Consider the following 17,354-nt stretch of genomic DNA (forward strand, 5'->3'; position numbering starts at 1 on the left):
CTGTCAGAGCAGCTCACAGATCACTGCACCTGTACATAGCCCATCTGTAATTTAGCCCATCCAACTACCTCATCCCCATACTGTTTTTATTTATTTAGCTTGCTCCTTTGCACCCCAGTATCTCTACTTGCACATTCATCTTCTGCACATCAGTGTTTAATTGCTATATTGTAATTACTTTGCCACCATGGCCTATTTATTGCCTTAATAACTCCCTTGTCTTACCTCATTTGCACTCACTGTATATAGACTTTTTGTTTTATTTTTTCTACTGTATTATTGAATGTATGTTTTGTTTATTCCATGTGTAATTCTGTGTTGTTGTATGTGTCGAACTGCTATGCTTTATCTTGGCCAGGTCGCAGTTGCAAATGAGAACTTGTGCTCAACTAGCCTACCTGGTTAAATAATTGTTTTATATATATTTTTTAAAGAAATTAAAATTGGACCGACCAACCAGTGTTCCCGCACATTGGCTAACCGGGCTATCTGCATTGTGTTCCCGCCACCCACCACCCGCCAACCCATCTTTTACGCTACTGTTACTCTCTGTTCATTCTATATGCATAGTCACTTTAACCATATCTACATGTACATACTACCTCAATCAGCCTGACTAACCGGTGTCTGTATGTAGCCTCGCTACTGTATATAGCCTGTCTTTTTACTGTTTTATTTCTTTACTTACCTATTGTTCACTTAACACCTTTTTTGCACTATTGGTTAGAGCCTGTAAGTAAGCCTACACCTGTTGTATTCGGCGCGCGTGACAAATAAACTTGGATTTGATTTTAACACGTGTTCCTGTGTGAAAAAGGAACTGGTAAATAAAGCACGCACAAAAATATTACAACTCAAGACACTAACATGAAATTGTATGGCCACAATGGCTGAAAATTGAAAAACTTGCAAAATAACATGCAAAATTGTGCAAAAAGTTATCCACCTAGAATAAATGCCTTGCTAAATTGATTCCCTTGAATTTTTAATGAATGAATTGTGAAGACAAGAGCTCGACCGCGTGGCCTTGAGTAGTACTACTTTTCTAGAAAGGGGCGGTGTTCAACGTCACAGGAAGTAGGAAGTGAACGAAGCAAAAAAMCAATACCCACTGGGTTTCACTAGATAGCACAGCCACGAAGTCAAAAGATTTATGAAAATAAAMATGTGCTTTTTGGTCTTACTTTAAGGTTATGTCTAGGCATAAGGTTAGCAGTGTGGTTARGGTTATGGTCAATGTTAGGTTTAATATCACATTTTAAGAAGATCAATTGTAGAAATGTGCAGAGATTCTGACTTTGTGACTGTGGTAGCTAGTGACGACYAAARCACTGGTAGGTCAACGTGTKGTTGCTTTGGAGTATATTATGACAAATGACAGAATTATCCTTATTTTCTTTATTYCTAAAAGTAATACTCAGTTATGAAAGTGTTTGGACCAATAGTAGAGGACAACAGCAAAGACGAACGAAGCAGATTTATGTACAAATAGCTAGCTATCAAGGTGAGTTCTCCATTGTATGTACACGTTTTGTAACTGTTCAGCTATATGGCTACTTGTCAGTCAGTTACCGGTGTATGTACTGTATGTATGCATATGTCCATTTGTTTCTACTGGCAGAATTTGCTCCTGAATGCCACAACCTCAAACAGTCTAAATAGCCCAAAGTGAGTGTCATAGAATAATCAGCATCAGCTTTGTTTTGGTTCTGTCTTGTTGAATGAACTGAAATGTGTCACAAACCTCTATTGAATGCCTGTTGTCTAACGTTACATCATTATCAGACTCTCTCCCCTAGAGAAGGGACCAGTGCCAGACAATCATGGGACCCTCAGTACTCTTTCCGCTTCTCCACGGCTTGTCCTCCCCCTTACGAACTGTCACCCCAACATGGGGCCGATGCCTCCTCCGCCAGCTACCCCCACCATCCTGCACTCATACCCCTTGTACCCCCTCATTCCCTGGGCTTAACTCCCAACACATCCGTGGTATGTGTGTGGAATCCACCCTCAGCCACATCAAGGAGCTGAGTCCACCAGAGCAGAGGCTGTTGAATAAGCTGTATGAAGGACTGATCTCAGGTCAGCGGGCCAGTCTGGCCGAGTCCATTACCCTGGTGGAGACCCAGCACCTCAGGAAGAAAGAGCTGGCCCAGGTCCTGCTGCAGAGAGTACTGGCCTACAGGAAGGAGCAGGAGAAACAGAACGGAGGGAAACCCCTGGCCTTCAGAGTGGGTTAGTATGTGGATTGTTATGTTCAATATTGTTGTGTCTATGCCTAGTACACAGAATGCACACAGACCCAAWAATATGTGAACATTTGAACTAGTGGCTTGCAGAGTTCTTAGAGTTGGACCGCTTGAATTGGTGGCTGCAATGTGGGCTTTTTATTTAAGATTTTTGTACTCCTACACTTGAGGTAGCTAAGTCTAAAATACCATATGGGGAAGAGTGTGGGCTTGGTGTACGTGCATGTTTGTTCTCTGTGAGGTGACGTCTGTCTGTAGGTCTGTCTGGCCCACCCGGAGCTGGGAAGTCCACCTTCATTGAGGTGGTGGGGAAGATGCTCACAGGACAAGGACATAAAGTCTCTGTTCTGGCTGTCGACCCCTCATCATGCACTACAGGAGGTATGTTTCCACATCATTCTACATATTCATCGCTGTGTTTGTGCGTGGTATTTCATCAGTGTTGTGGGGTATATGTATTGGTTTAAATGGGTCTGTTAGAATGCCTCGTAATGCCAGACAGACTCTTGCACCGTAATATATGGGATTTTGTGAACATTGACATAACTATTCCTCCTTGTTCAATGTTGTTAAACATCATTTCCTCACAGGAGGTTGGTGGCACCTTAATTGGGGAGGACGGGCTCGTGTTAATGACTGGAGAGGAATTAGTAGAATGATATCAAACACATGGTTTCCAGGTGTTTGATGCTGTTCCATTTGCTCTGTTCTGGACATTTATTACAAGCTGTTCTCCCCTCAGCAGCCTCCTGTGTTCCTCACATATATCTTCTTCAAGCTAGGCAAAGGATTATTATTAAATATTGATAGCTATACTGATATACTACCACTTTTATACTTTATGTTGGTGTTATGCATAAATCCTCCCCCTCTCCCCAGGGTCTCTGATGGGTGACAAGACTCGTATGACTGAGCTGTCCAGAGACATGAGTGCTTTCATCAGACCCTCCCCCACCTCTGGAACACTGGGAGGAGTCACCCGGACCACCAATGAGGCCATAGTACTGTGTGAGGGGGGCGGATACGACATCRTTCTGGTAGAGACTGTAGGTGAGGAACKCAACGTTTGAGTTGACTGTTTTTAAAAGCCTCAGAAGGGACAAATCTTCACCTGGGACAGGCCACCTGCACAGTTTTTATTGAACCAGATTTAATCTCATTGTGATTCATGCTTTGCATCTTCCACATTACTTGGTTTCTAAAGTCTAAATGGCATGAAGGATAAAATGATGAAATGACATAACATAGCTCATAGTTTATTAATAMAATTCCTAAGGTAGCTAGCGTTTCATAAATACTTAGTTTCATTGTGTGTTGTGTCCTCAGGTGTAGGCCAGTCAGAGTTTGCTGTGGCTGACATGGTGGACATGTTTGTGTTGCTGATCCCACCAGCAGGGGGCGATGAACTACAGGTCAGACAGGCTGCACCTCCATCACCATCACACTCCCCTGTTACAATGCCATTAAAGAACCTGTGAAAATCTTGTGATATTTACAGACATTTTTGATCATTTAAATGAATAATATATCCATTGATTCTTGATGAATATAAATGTCTCATGAGCTTAGTTCAACTGGCTTTAAAGTACATCCCTGATTCCTCATGCCTTTCATATTTGGAAAAGAAACAAAATGGTTTCTTTCCACCCTGTTTTCTTCACTTATTCTGTCTCAGGATGCACTTAAGTATTCAAACAGGATCACAGACTGTCACACTGTCCATCAATCAGCTTAGACGTATAGACATAAGATTTACATCCAATTTCCCCGCTGGAGATCAATAAAGTTCATTCAAAGCACATCGTGTTGGTCACATACACGTATTTAGCAGATGTTATTTCTATCAAAGTGTGGACACCTACTCATTACATTTTTAAATGATTTTTCTTAATTTTTATTATTTTCTACATCAAAACAAGTGAAAAAACATGGAATCATGTAGTAACCAACAAAGTGTTAAACAAATCTAAATATATTTTAGATTCTTCAAAGTAGCCACTCTTTGCCTTGATGACAGCTTTGCACACTTGGCATTCTCTCAACGAACTTCACCTGGAATGCTTTTCTAACGTCTTGAAGGAGTTCCCACATATGCTGAGCACTTGTTGGCTGCTTTTCCTTCACTCTGCGGTCCAACTCATCCCAAACCATCTCAATTGGGTTGAAGTCAGGTGATTGTGGAGGCCAGGTCATCTGATGCAGCACTCCATCACTCTACTTCTTGGTCAATAGCCCTTACACAGATAGGTGTGTTTGGGTCATTGTCCTGTTGCACAAACCAGGTGGGATGGTTATCGCTGCAGAATGCTGTGGTAGCCATGCTGGTTAAGTGTGCCTTGAATTCTAAATAAATCACTTACAGTGTCACCAGCAAAGCATCATCACATCACCTCCTCTATGCTTCACGGTGGAGCTATACATGCGGAAATCATCCCTTCACCTGCTCTGCGTCTCACAAAGACATGGCGGTTGAACCAAAAATCTCAAATTTGAATTCATCAGAGCCAAAGCAAGATTTCTACTGGTCTATTGTCCATTGCTGTGTTACTGTCTTATTGGTGTCCTTTAGTAGTGGTTTTCTTGCAGCAATTCAACCATGAAGTTGAATGTGCTGTTTTCTTGAACTCTGTGAGCATTTATTTGGGCTGCAATTTATGAACTTGTCCTCTGCAGCGGAGTAATTCTGGGTTTTCCTTTCCTGTGCGGTCCTCATGAGAGCCAGTTTCATCATAGTGCTTGATGGTTTTGCGACGGAACTTGGAGAAACGTTCAATGTTCTTGAAATTTTCCAGATTGACTGACCAATGTCTTAAAGTAATGATGGACTGTTGTTTCTCTTTGCTTATTTGAGCTGTTCTTGCCATAATATGGACTTAGCCCTATTTGGTTAAAGACCATCTTCTCTATACCACCCCTGCCTTGTCACAACACACACAACTGATTGGCTGAAACGCATTAAGAAGGAAATAAATTCCACAAATAACTTTTAACAAGGCACACCTGTTAATTGAAATGCATTCCAGGTGACTACCTCATGAAGCTGGTTGAGAGAATGCCAAGCGTGTGCAAGCTGTCATCAATGCAAAGGGTGCCTACTTTGAAGAATCTCATATACACTACCGTTCAAAAGTTTGGGGTCACATGTCCTTTTGTTTTTGAAAGAAAAGCAAATGTTTTTGTCTAATAAATAAATCAAATTAATCCAAAATACAGTGTAGACATTGTTAATATTGTAAATGACTATTGCAGATTTTTAATGTAATATCTACATAGGCGTACAGAGGCCCATTATCAGCCACCATCACTCCTGTTTCCAATGGCACGTTGTGTTAGCTAATCCAAGTTTATAATTTTAAAAGGCTAATTGATCATTAAAAAAATCATTTTGCATTATGTTAGCACAGCTGAAACTGTTGTTCTGATTAAAGAAGTATTAAAACTCACCTTCTTTAGACTAGTTGAGTATCTGGAGCATCAGCATTTGTGGGTCTGATTACAGGCTCAAAATGGCCAGAAACAACTTTCATTTGAAACTCTCAGTCTATTCTTGTTCTGAGAAATGAAGGCTTTCCATGCGAGAAATTGCCAAGAACTGAAGATCTCGTACAAAGCTGTCCCTTCACAGAACAGCGCAAACTGTCTCTAACCAAAATAGAAAGAGGAGTGGGAGGCCCGGTGCACATTGAGCAAGAGGACAAGTAATTCGTGTCTAGTTTGAGAAACAGACCCTCACAAGTCCTCAACTGGCAGCTTAATTAAATAGTACCCAGAAAACCCGGTCTCAACGTCAGTGAAGAGGCGACTCCGGGATGCTGGCCTTCTAGGCAGATTACTCTGTCCAGTGTCTGTGTTCTTTTGCCATCTTAATCTTTTCTTTTTATAGGCCAGTCTGAGATATGGCTTTTTCTTTGCAACTCTGCCTAGAAGGCAGCATCCGAAGTCGCCTCTTCATTGTTGATGTTGAGACTGGTTTTGCAGTACTATCTAATTAAGCTGCTAGTTAAGGACTTGTGAGCCGTATGAAATGGGTAAAACAGTATGTAAACATTATAAAGTGACCAGTGTTCCATGACTATGTACATAGAGCAGCAGCCTCTAAGGTGCAGGGTTGAGTAACCGGGTGGTAGCCGTCTAGGGACATTTTGTAAAGTTCAGGGCACAGTACTGAAGTGTGTGTTTCTTCTCCATTGCCAGGGCATTAAGCGAGGCATCATAGAGAAGGCAGACCTTGTGGTGGTCACTAAAGCAGACGGAGACCTGTTAGTTCCAGCCAGGAGAATCCAGGCAGAGTATACCAGCGCTCTGAAACTGCTCAGGAAGAAATCAAAGTCCGGAACCTAAGGTGGGTTGTATTGGGTTGATGTTTTTTGTCTGAGTGGTAGTGGGAAGGGGTTTAATTAAACCTATATATAAAAGTGCTTCAAATAGCTGCTCAGGAAGAAGTCCAAGACCTGGAACGTGGTTAGTGTTGGGTTATGTGGGTTTGTGCTCGTACTTTCATACGCACAGAATTAAGAAATACAAACAGGAAATGAGAAATAAATGCATACCTACAAAAATGCATGTGACAAAAAATAGCAAAACATGAAAAATGAGGCAATGCATATTGCCTCAAACTCCAGGTAACTGGGGGTTGGAACCTGARATTCTTCTTCATATCCTCTATTGGAGAGCTGTGTTACATTTCCCCTGAAAATCCTTTTTTGCCGCCCTTAACTCTCCACACGCACACATCACCAGAGCCGACAGGCCGTCCCACTGCACAGCGAGGTCAGCTGACCCGGGGGAGGGGGATAATGTGATGTCATCATCAGGGCACTCTAGTCTGTCGCAGTGTTCTCGGGGTGGGGGTGGGGGGGTGCTCTGCATGTCTCCCCGCCCTGGGCCGAGCGCTGTGGCGTTGTCTCTTTGTCTCAGACCGACCGTGCGCGGCCCAATGCAGCATCTGCCCACCTGGCACACTGCCAAAGTCCCCTACCGCCACCCACCCACCCTTCTCCCTCCATCCCCCTCTTCCTCTTCCTCCCCACTCTGAATAGAGAGCTGCTGTGTCATGCATTTTCCTGATTAGCAGCCCACCCACTCAGATGAAAGACTCCCAGACCTGTCTCGCTCTCTGGTTCTCTGTCTCTCTCTCTTCTTTCTCAAATTTTCTGTCTCTRTCTCTKTCTCTCTCTTTCTTTCACTCTCTCTGTTTTTCTGTCTTTCTCTCCACCTCTCTCTCTTCATCTCCATCTATCTAATCTCTCTCTGTTTTGCTGTCTCCATTTTTCTGTCTCTCTCTCGCTCTCATGGCCCTTTTCCTCTTCCACTAGTACCAGAGGCAGCAACACTGACTTCAGGACAGGAATATATCCACCACAGTGATTTTAATGGGTCTCCACATGATTCCTCCTCTGCCATATCTCAATATTAGGTTCAGGGAGAGGTACTTTGGAAGGCTCCTTCTAGCAGATTCATCATTTCGACTGTAGCTTTGTAAGACATTTCTACAGTATTTCCCGAAGTCAGAAACACATTTCTATTGGCAACTTGAATTGTGAATAGACCAATTTAGAAATGACTAGATAGAATACAGCTTGATAGTGTATTGTACCATTGAGATATGACTTCCCACAGTTTCCTTTTTTGTAGTGCGTCACTCTCATTCAAGCACTGGTCAATACTGAGATGTTTAGTCCTTAAATCACTGGTGTTGTCTGAACAGGCCTGAGGTGAATAGGGAATACAGAGACCCCACTGCGTGTGTGATATCTGTGGTGTGTCACTGTGCCTGCATGGGCATATGGGGGGATTGATTACCAACTACATGGCGGTCCACACGTGTGTGTTCACATATAGTACCAGTCAAAAGTTTGGACACACCTACTCATTCCAGTGTTTTACTTATTTGTACTATTTTCTACATTGTAGAATAATAGTGAAGACACAAAACTATGAAATAACACACTTTGTATCATTAGTAACCAAAAAAGTGTTAAACAAATCAAAATATATTTTAGATTTGAGATTCTTCAAAGTAGCACCCTTTGCCTTGATGACAGCTTTGCAAATGCTTGGCATTCTCTCAACCAGCTTCATGAGGTAGTCACCTGGAATGCATTTCAATTTACATGTGTGCCTTGTTAAAATGTCATTTTGTGGAATTTCTTTCCTTAATGCGTTTGAGCCATCAGTTGTGTTGTGACAAGGTAGGGGGGTATACAGAAGATAGCCCTATTTGGTAAAGACCAAGTCCATATTATGGCAAGAACAGCTCAGATAAGGAAAAGACAGTCCATCATTACTTTAAGACATGAAGGTCAGTCAATCCGGAAAATGTCTAGAATTTTGAAAGTTTCTTCAAGTTCAGTCGCAAAAACCATCAACTGCTATGATGAACAGGCTCTCATGAGGACCGCCACAGGAAAGGAAGACCCAGAGTTACCTCTGCTGCAGAGGATACGTTCATTAAAGTTAACTGCACCTCAGATTGCAGCCCAAATAAATGCTTCACATAGTTCAAGTAAGACATCTCAACATCAACTGTTCAGAGGAGACTGTGTGAATCAGGCCTTCATGGTCGAATGCTGCAAAGAAACCACTACTAAAGGACACCAATAATTAGAAGAGACTTGCTTGGGCCAAGAAACATGAGCAATGGACATTAGACCGGTGGAAATCTGTCCTGTGGTCTGATGAGTCCAAATTTGAGATGTTTGGTTCCAACCGCTGTGTCTTTGTGAGACGTAGAGTAGTTGAGATGATGATCTCCACATGTGTGGTCCCACCTGAAGCATGGAGGAGGAGGTGTGATGGTGTGGGGTGCTTTGCTGGTGACACTGTGATTTATTTAGAATTCAAGGTACACTTAACCAGCATGGCTACCACAGCATTCTGCAGCGATACACTATCCCATCTGGTTTGCGCTTAGTGGGACTATCATTTGTTTTTCAACAGGACAATGACCCAACACACCTCCAGGCTATGTAAGAGCTTTTTGACCAAGAAGGAGAGTGATGGAGTGCTGCATCAGATGACCTGGCCTCCACAATCACTGACCTCATCCCAGTTGAGATGGTTTGGGATGAGTTGGACCGCAGAGTGAAGGAAAAGCAGCCAAAAAGTGCTCAGCATATGTGTGAACTACTTCAAGACGGTTGAAAAGCGTTCCAGTGAAGCTCGTTGAGAGAATGCCAAGAGTACAAAGCTGTCATCAACACAAAGGGTGGCTACTTAGAAGAATCTAAAATATATTTGGATTTGTTTAACACTTTTTTGGTTACTACATGATTCCATATGTGTTATTTCATAGTTTTGATATCTTCACTATTATTCTACAATGTAGAAAATAGTAAAAATTAAGAAAAACCCTTGAATGAGTAGGTGTGTGCAAACTTTTGACTAGTACTGATGTGAGAGTATATGTATGTCTGTATGCACTGTGTGTATGTGTGTGTGTGTGTGGGGAGGAGGGGGCCTGTATTACTATCCTTGTGGGTACTGAAAATCCCCAAAGTCCACACAATGATAGTTAAACAAGGAACATTCTCCCTTGTGGGGCATTTCCCACATCCCACTTGGACAAAGGCTATTTAAGCTTAGGGTTAAGGTTAGGGAAAATTAGGATTTTCCATTGAAATACATTTTAGTCCCACAAGGATAGTAGAACATGCTGTGTGTTTGTGCTCACTGGTCCTTAACCATATGTATTGTGTGTGTGTTGTGTCATCAGTAGTGCGTGTGTCATCCCAGACAGGCGAGGTGTAGCAGAGCTGTGGGGTAAGATGGAGGCCTTCCACTCAGCCACCCTGTCCAGCGGGACTTCCAGGACAGACGTAGGGCCCAGCACAAGGTGTGGATTGTGAGCCTGATCCAGGAAATGTCCTGAGGCACTTCCAGGAACACCCTGCCGTCAGGGGGGAGCTACCCAGCTAGAGGACAGGGTCACCAGGGGGCATATCACCGGCCTGGCGGCTGATCTGTTACTGAAGGCCTTCACCTCTTCTTCATCATCCTCCTCCTCACAGTGACCTAGCTGAAGTGGAATCTTACCAACAGCATTATCCATATACTGTAATATTGATTACTCTTCTCGCCTTGTCTCTCAGATCACTGCTCTGTAAGGACAATTGATTGGTGATGAGAGAAGGGAAGGAATTCTAGATCTTGGACCCCCTCCCAATCCCACACAACACACTGCCTTCAAATTGAAACACTGACCTACTTACTCATACCTACTTACTCAAGAGACGACATTGCAGTTTATTGTTTATACTTGAAGAGTATCAATGGATGCAGTTTTATAGATGTTATCATAATCAATGAGTTGAATAAATATGAAATTAATTAGATAGTTGTGGTGTTTTCTGTGCTGAAATGTTGTGGGGATGTAGCTGCTGAACCAGGCTAGGAAGCTTTGTGTGGGGGTGTAGCTGCTGAACCAGGGCTAGAAGCTTTGTGGGGACGTAGCTGTGAACCAGGCTAGAAGCTTTGTGTGGGACGTAGCTGCTGAACCAGGGCTAGGAAGCTTTGTGTGGGGGTGTAGCTTGAACCAGGCTAGGAAGCTTTGTGTGGGGCGTAGCTGCTGAACCAGGGCTAGAAGCTTTGTGTGGGGACGTAGCTGCTGAACCAGAGCTAGAAGCTTGTGTGGGGACGTAGCTGCTGAACCAGGGCTAGGAAGCTTGTGTGGGACGTAGCTGCTAACCAGAGCTAGGAAGCTTTGTGTGGGGCGTAGCTGCTAACCAGGGCTAGGAAGCTTTGTGTGGGATGTAGCTGCTGAACCAGAGCTAGGAAGCTTTGTGTGGGACGTAGCTGCTGAACCAGAGCTAGGAAGCTTTGTGTGGGGAATAGCTGCTGAACCAGGCTAGGAAGCTTGGTTGGGGACGTAGCTGCTGAACCAGGGCTAGGAAGCTTTGTGTGGGGACGTAGCTGGAACCAGAGCTAGGAAGCTTTGTGTGGGACGTAGCTACTGAACCAAGGAAGCTTCTGAACATGACAACTTTTAATACAAGCGTAATATCATTCCCGTTTTCCTGGTAAAGTTTTACATTTAATCCAGACAAATGACCACATTTTTGCAATGATGCCTCTTGACCACCAGATGTCCCCCTAACTTCATAACCTCATCTAAACCATTATCATAATGATTGGCCTGAGAGCCAGCACCAGTGCTCCTCCCTCAGGATGTGCTGGTGACAGTCACAAAGAGGCTGCTAGGACACCAGATCCTTCTTCCCTGGAGCTCTGAGGACACCATGGTAATCTTCACATCCATCCTCCATGCCAGTCAGAGCCTGGCTTCTAGCAGATACTAGGCTACCTACCTACCGCTGGGCAGAGGAATGATCAAAGGAACAGTAGTATTATCATAAAGCGTCCGTTACACCAGCCCAGGCGCAGTAGGCAACAACCTCTGTAAATAAAATAAGAATTAAAAAACAGTGGGAATTGCCCTCATTGTACAGCGCCAGCGTAAAGTATGTAAAGTACATAGTGGGGAAAACTGCTTCTATGCTGCAGTCCATAGCCACAAACCTATGTTTGTTGTTAGGAAAGATCCCTAGATTCTTAGTCAAATCCGTCCCAGTCCCCCCAGATTATTCCATCCACTTCAATCTTCCCTAATCGTTTACATCTGTCTTTCCGGAGGAGTGAGCCCCAGCCTCCAGAGTCTCTCTGCTCGCAGGTTGGCGGTCGTTTGCTCCTGTCTGCGCCTGGAGGAAGGCTGCCCCCTGAATGCAGATGGATTCATTAGGCTTGAGTAACACCCTTCCCCTTCATCACACTGTCTCTCTCTCACACACACACACTGTACCGCTCTAGGGAACAGTCAGTTCTAGCTCAATCTCTGGACACACACACACACACACAGCGTACACTAGGCTTCAGTGTAAACACCCTGATGCGGTTTCTCAGTGGAAAGATTAACTCAAATGCTGTCGTATCATGTTCAACGTTCAGCCATTTTAGCCCAAACACAGACCAGTCCACATGTGTTTACCATTTAGAGACATTTCTTTAATGTAAGCACAGGACATGGACACGGCCTTTGATGGGGTTCGAGGGGGATTTTCCATTCTCAAGACTTGGATTTATGTTTTTCTGTCCGTCAGAGCGGCGTCCATCCCCACATTTTCATCCAACACACAAGCGTCTCTTTATTTGAAATTGTGTTTAATTAGTCTAAACTCAGCTCCACTTGACAACATCGGCAAATGATGACTAATTACATAACAATGTACTCATTATGAATGGTTAGTAGTATAGAGCGTTGTCGTAGCGACGTGACAGTACAATTCCTATGTGTATTGTTTCTATAAATAAAAACAACCAAGTCTTATTGTTAGAAATGGTAGTGTAGGAATCGTTGTGGAGACAGACCTATGCAGTCTGTTGTTGGTGTACAGAACCATGTCTGAGAATGATGAATGGTTAGTATAAAGCGTTGTCGTGGTAACTTGTCGTGTGTAGCACCGGACAGAGACCTAGGGCTCTATTCAATCCGTATCGCGGAAATTCAGCACTAAACCCAATTTGAAATTGAAAGGTAATGTTCCCAAGTTGGCGGAGACGGTAAACGCTACATATGTCGGCTCAATCGCAAATTACCTTTCCATTCTATCTGGAAATCTGCAATGCTTCAGTGGTAAGGATTGAAAGTAACCGCTCGGTGGTGTTTGTTTTGTTGTGGTTCTGCTGGTGTTGTATTTGGGCATGTTGTCTGCTCTGATCAGAGAGAGTGGGGATGCGTGACACTGAATGAAATGTCACCTGGGCCCTCCCACCACGCTAACGCTGGGCTCTTTCTCTGTTGTGTGTGTGTTAGTGTGCCGCTGGTCATGGTCTGCCGATCCACAAAGCCTCTCCCTCCCTGCTGTGTTGGCTCTCTTCGTCTCCCACAGTCCCCCCTGCTCTCACACAACACCACACACACATCCCACCTCCCTCTTTCATACACACAAACCCTCCACACACACATACCTCCCTCACACACACTGCCCTCCTCCTTCCATGACACACACACACACTCCTCCCGCCGGGTCGCACCGACTCGGCTGGCTGCTCTGCCGTCTCTCTCACGTGATGAGTGTGTGTGAAGCATTTCATTCAGGCTCACGGCTCAGTTTCAAGACTGCTGCAAAACGATCCAAGGACCCACAGTCACTAGTAGGATGGAGTGGACTGGAGAGAGCAGAGAGGATGGAGGGATGGAGGAGGTGTGTGTGTCTGTGTGTGTGTGTATGTGTGAGATTTGTGCTTTTTGTTGTTTGTGTGCTCACCCTCTAAGCACCCCCTCATTACACCATAGCATCTCTCTCTCTGCTCTTGCAGTAGAACCCTAGTGGCTGGGGACATGTGATATTATAAGGAGTGAGGATGGAACGTAGGGTTCTTCATATGGACAGAGGCACTGATTGGCTAGTTTTTATTGCGTCTCACTACCAGTTTCAGTGGGTCTAGTCATTCTACAGAACCTAGTACAGATCATGGTGTAGTGGTGTCTAGTCATTCTACAGAACTAGTAGGCAGATCATGTGGGTAGTGGGGTCTAGTCATTCTATTAAACCTAGTAGGCAGATCATGTGGTAGTGGGTCTAGTCATTCTATTAAACCTAGTAGGAGATCATGGTGGTAGTGGGTCTAGTCATTCTATTAAACCTAGTAGGCAGATCATGGTGGTGATGGGTCTAGTCATTCTATTAAACCTAGTAGGCAGATCATGGTGGTAAATAGTAAGACGGGGCCTCTCAGGTGGTCAGCTAGTGTGAGTCTCCCCCTTTATTAAAGCACCTGAGGAAAACTCATTCTCATCCACACACTAATGTTCTCTTTCTCTCTTTCACACACAGACCTGTGTTTGCTGTGTGTAATTTGCTCGCCCGCCCGCCTGCCTGCTGCCTATGGCCTGTGGACGATGATCTACATATGGAGAGGGAGAGAGAGAAGGAGCCTTCCTTGGCGCCCAGTAATTGGACTTTAGAAGCCGATTGGGGAACTTGGTTGACCTCTGGTAATGGATTTGAGTGAATAATTATTTGTAGTTATGGTTGGAAGATGATATCGGAGGGAGCGGAGAGAAGAGATGAATCCCACTGTGTGAGTCACCACTGCTGTAAAAGAGAGAGATGGAGAGAGGACGTTGCTGCCAGCACTCAATTAATGAAACCAGCTGCTTAGGCCCCCGCGCACTGCCTGATAAAAAAAAAAAAACGCCCTGGCTAGTCTGGTCAGGAAAAAGGGTTCTCTCACCTGACCCTTTCCAGCCAAAACTACAAACTACCGACCATCACCCACCTGGATTGCATTGTTAAAATCTTAAAATCCGCCCCCACTCCAGACTCCATGTAAAATACATTATAGGAGAGTCCATTATTTTTAAAAGCCGTGGGTGGTGGTGCTTAGCGTTTGCGCGTGCGTGTTAGCTTATCTTAGCATAGCCAGCAGCCGCCATGATAATAGAACTAATGAAAGCGATTCTCAAGATGGCAGCCAGCGCCAGTCCGCGCCACCTCAGGACACAGAAGGCAATCACTCTTAATCCACAGTCTAATTGGCCTGGCTGTGCCTCCTCGGCCTAAGTGAATTAGCCTGTTCGATTACTGCGGGCCAATAATCGGTCTCTACTACCCTGAGAATGTCTGGAATAACATCTGACCGACTAGGATGTCTTGTTTAAACAAAAGGAGGTCCGACGAGACCCGGTGGACACAGTGCATCTTTCAAAGGTGGATGGACGTCTTGGACCCGGTCTCCTCCCTCTGGTGTGTTATCTGTCAGTACTCAGTGTTCTCTGGCAGAGACAGAGACATCAACCCAGGCAGAGAGGTCCTGGCTTGGCAACTCTCCCCCACTCTTCTCTTCTCTCTCTGCCTCCCCTCTCTCCCCCTCCCTCTGCCTCTCCTCCTCTTCTCTCTCCCCCTCCCCTCTCTGCCTCTCCCCTCTCTTCTCCCCCCCCTCTCCCCTCCCATCTCTTCTCTCTTTGCCTCAGCTATCTGCCATGAGAGGCTGTGTCCTAGATCATATGTAGGGTGAAAATTAAGCTACTAGCTCCCCCTTATTATCTCTGGCTGTACTCTCTCACTAGCCCTCATCCCCCTCTCCTCCTATACCATTCTCTCTCTCTCCTCTCTCTATCTCTACCCATCCCTCACTCCCCCTCTCTTCTATCTCTCACTCCTGGCCCTTCTCTCTCCTCTCAATTCAATTCAAGGGGCTTTATTGGCATGGGAAACATATGTTAACATTGCCTAAGCAAGTGAAGTAGATAATATACAAAAGTGAATATCCCTGTTCTCTCTCTCTCCGCCCGTGCATCTCTCCTGGTCCTGCTGCCCTCTTGCCAGTCTCTATTATCAGGTCTTTCCAGTGGCTCTCCAGGCTGGGCAACCAGTGGTCTCTCCAGGCTGGGCAACCAGTGGTCTCTCCAGGCTGGGAAACCAGTGGTCTCTCCAGGCTGGGCAACCAGTGGTTCTCCAGGCTGGGCAACCAGTGGTCTCTCCAGGCTGGGGAACCAGTGGTCTCTCCAGGCTGTGGCAACAGTGGTCCTCTCCCAGGCTGGGAAACCAGTGGGCTCTCCAGGCTGTGCTCCAGTGGTCTCTCCAGGCTGTGCTCCAGTGTCTCTCCAGGCTGGGAAACCAGTTCTCTTCCAGGCTTGCTCCAGTGGTCTCTCCAGGCTGTGCTCCAGTTGGTCTCTCCAGGCTGCGGACCAGTGTTCTCTCCAGGCTGTGCTCCAGTGGTCTGCTTCCAGGCTGTGTCCAGTGGTCTCTCCAGGCTGTGCTCCAGTGGTCTCTCCAGGCTGTGCTCCAGTGGTCTCTCCAGGCTGTGCTCCAGTGGTCTCTCCAGGCTGTGCTCCAGACAGACCATGTTTTGAGGCAGTGCTGGACTACAGTCCTTCACTTCTCCCTGGCTGCATACGGAGGTCAGCCTGTCACACCTGTCCACAGCTACACACACACTGTCTCTCTCTGCTGTGTAGGGAAAACTACCAGACAGCTCCCTGCACGCCACAATCCCAGACTCCGCTAAATTGATTCWTGTAGAGAAGCAGAAGAAGAAGGGTACAATCTTGTATTTTATTCCACTGTGCTTTGAGCCCAGTGTCTTTTATGATGGAGGAATTAATGCTACAGCACTTAAAGCCTTGGCAACCAGTAAAAAGTGTTCTAGTTCGCATCCCAAATGGCACCCTATTCCCTARATAGTGTACTACTTTTGACCAGGGGTTCTGGATCAAAAGTAGTGCACTATATAGAGAATATGGTGCCATTTGGGACGCAATCTAGTTTTTACTTTCTGGAACGGAGGAGGTTTATATTGGATAGTTGCTATTAACTACCGATAGACTGCACTCTGCCTTGCCCTCTCCTTGGCCATATGTTAATGACCACTCAGTGCTGCTGCCCTGGGGTAACCCTGCCCGCTGCTGGACTGGGTCAGCCAAACACCAGACCCTCCAAACGACTAGGCTACCACTCAAACCTGGTTAAAATAACTGCACACGCTTGTTTGCCTGGATTTTTGATTAACATAATCTGAAAATTGGGCTATATGAAATGATTAAAAAAATGTTATTCCTAAAAATGCACCTTTTAATATGCGATATAAAGGGGTGTGTTTTGATTTGGTTCACTAATGGRCGGTAATGGATACAGCCCATTCTCCACCCTGCCCTAAGCCTACCAGGGTCGTATTCATCAGGGTATACCGTATCAAAACGTTTTACAACAGAAAATAGAAACTAGTGCTTCCTATTGGACATGGTTCAACTGGTCCATCCCTGTTTCAGTCCATTTTTGTTCCGTTTGATGCCTAATGAACACGACCCTGTTCTACCCACTGAGGTAACAAGATGGCAGCTGAGCTCTGCTCCCTGGTAGTTGATCACTGGCCGTTTTACTGCCCTGGCATGTTCCTGGCTCCTCTCTCTGCTCCGGGGGCAAAGCGGACACGGCCCACAGTAAAAGGCCTGTGAGGCGGGCAGGAAGCTGTGGCCGTGGCTGGCGAAGCTGGCTTCATCACGTCACGTTGACATGTCAGYGAGCCGTGCCAGGGCAGTGGGCACCGCCGTGACTCATTGTTCCCACCACTTCCCGCTCTCCCCGGACAAGTTGCGTGGGAGCAGGT

General features: G+C 45.4%; 1 protein-coding gene across 3 annotated transcripts; it reads left to right on the forward strand.

The window, feature by feature from the left end:
- The first annotated feature begins 1,085 nt into the window (after nt 1-1,085).
- mmaa (metabolism of cobalamin associated A) lies at nt 1,086-6,605 on the forward strand. Of its 3 annotated transcripts, none has more exons than XM_024146574.2 (6): nt 1,086-1,504; nt 1,622-2,235; nt 2,508-2,630; nt 3,129-3,299; nt 3,576-3,661; nt 6,444-6,605. In XM_024146574.2, the coding sequence occupies exons 2-6, from the start codon at nt 1,824-1,826 to the stop codon at nt 6,588-6,590; spliced, it is 939 nt and encodes a 312-aa protein (XP_024002342.1). In that variant the 5' UTR covers nt 1,086-1,504; nt 1,622-1,823; the 3' UTR covers nt 6,591-6,605. The 3 variants fall into 3 exon arrangements, with proteins under 3 accessions (XP_024002342.1, XP_024002341.1, XP_024002343.1); XM_024146573.2 differs by having other exon boundaries at nt 1,786-2,235; XM_024146575.2 differs by having other exon boundaries at nt 1,800-2,235.
- The last annotated feature ends 10,749 nt before the right edge of the window (nt 6,606-17,354 follow it).

The sequence above is a fragment of the Salvelinus sp. IW2-2015 genome, unplaced genomic scaffold (genome assembly GCF_002910315.2).
Source record: "Salvelinus sp. IW2-2015 unplaced genomic scaffold, ASM291031v2 Un_scaffold16466, whole genome shotgun sequence".
Taxonomy (NCBI): Eukaryota; Metazoa; Chordata; class Actinopteri; order Salmoniformes; family Salmonidae; genus Salvelinus; species Salvelinus sp. IW2-2015.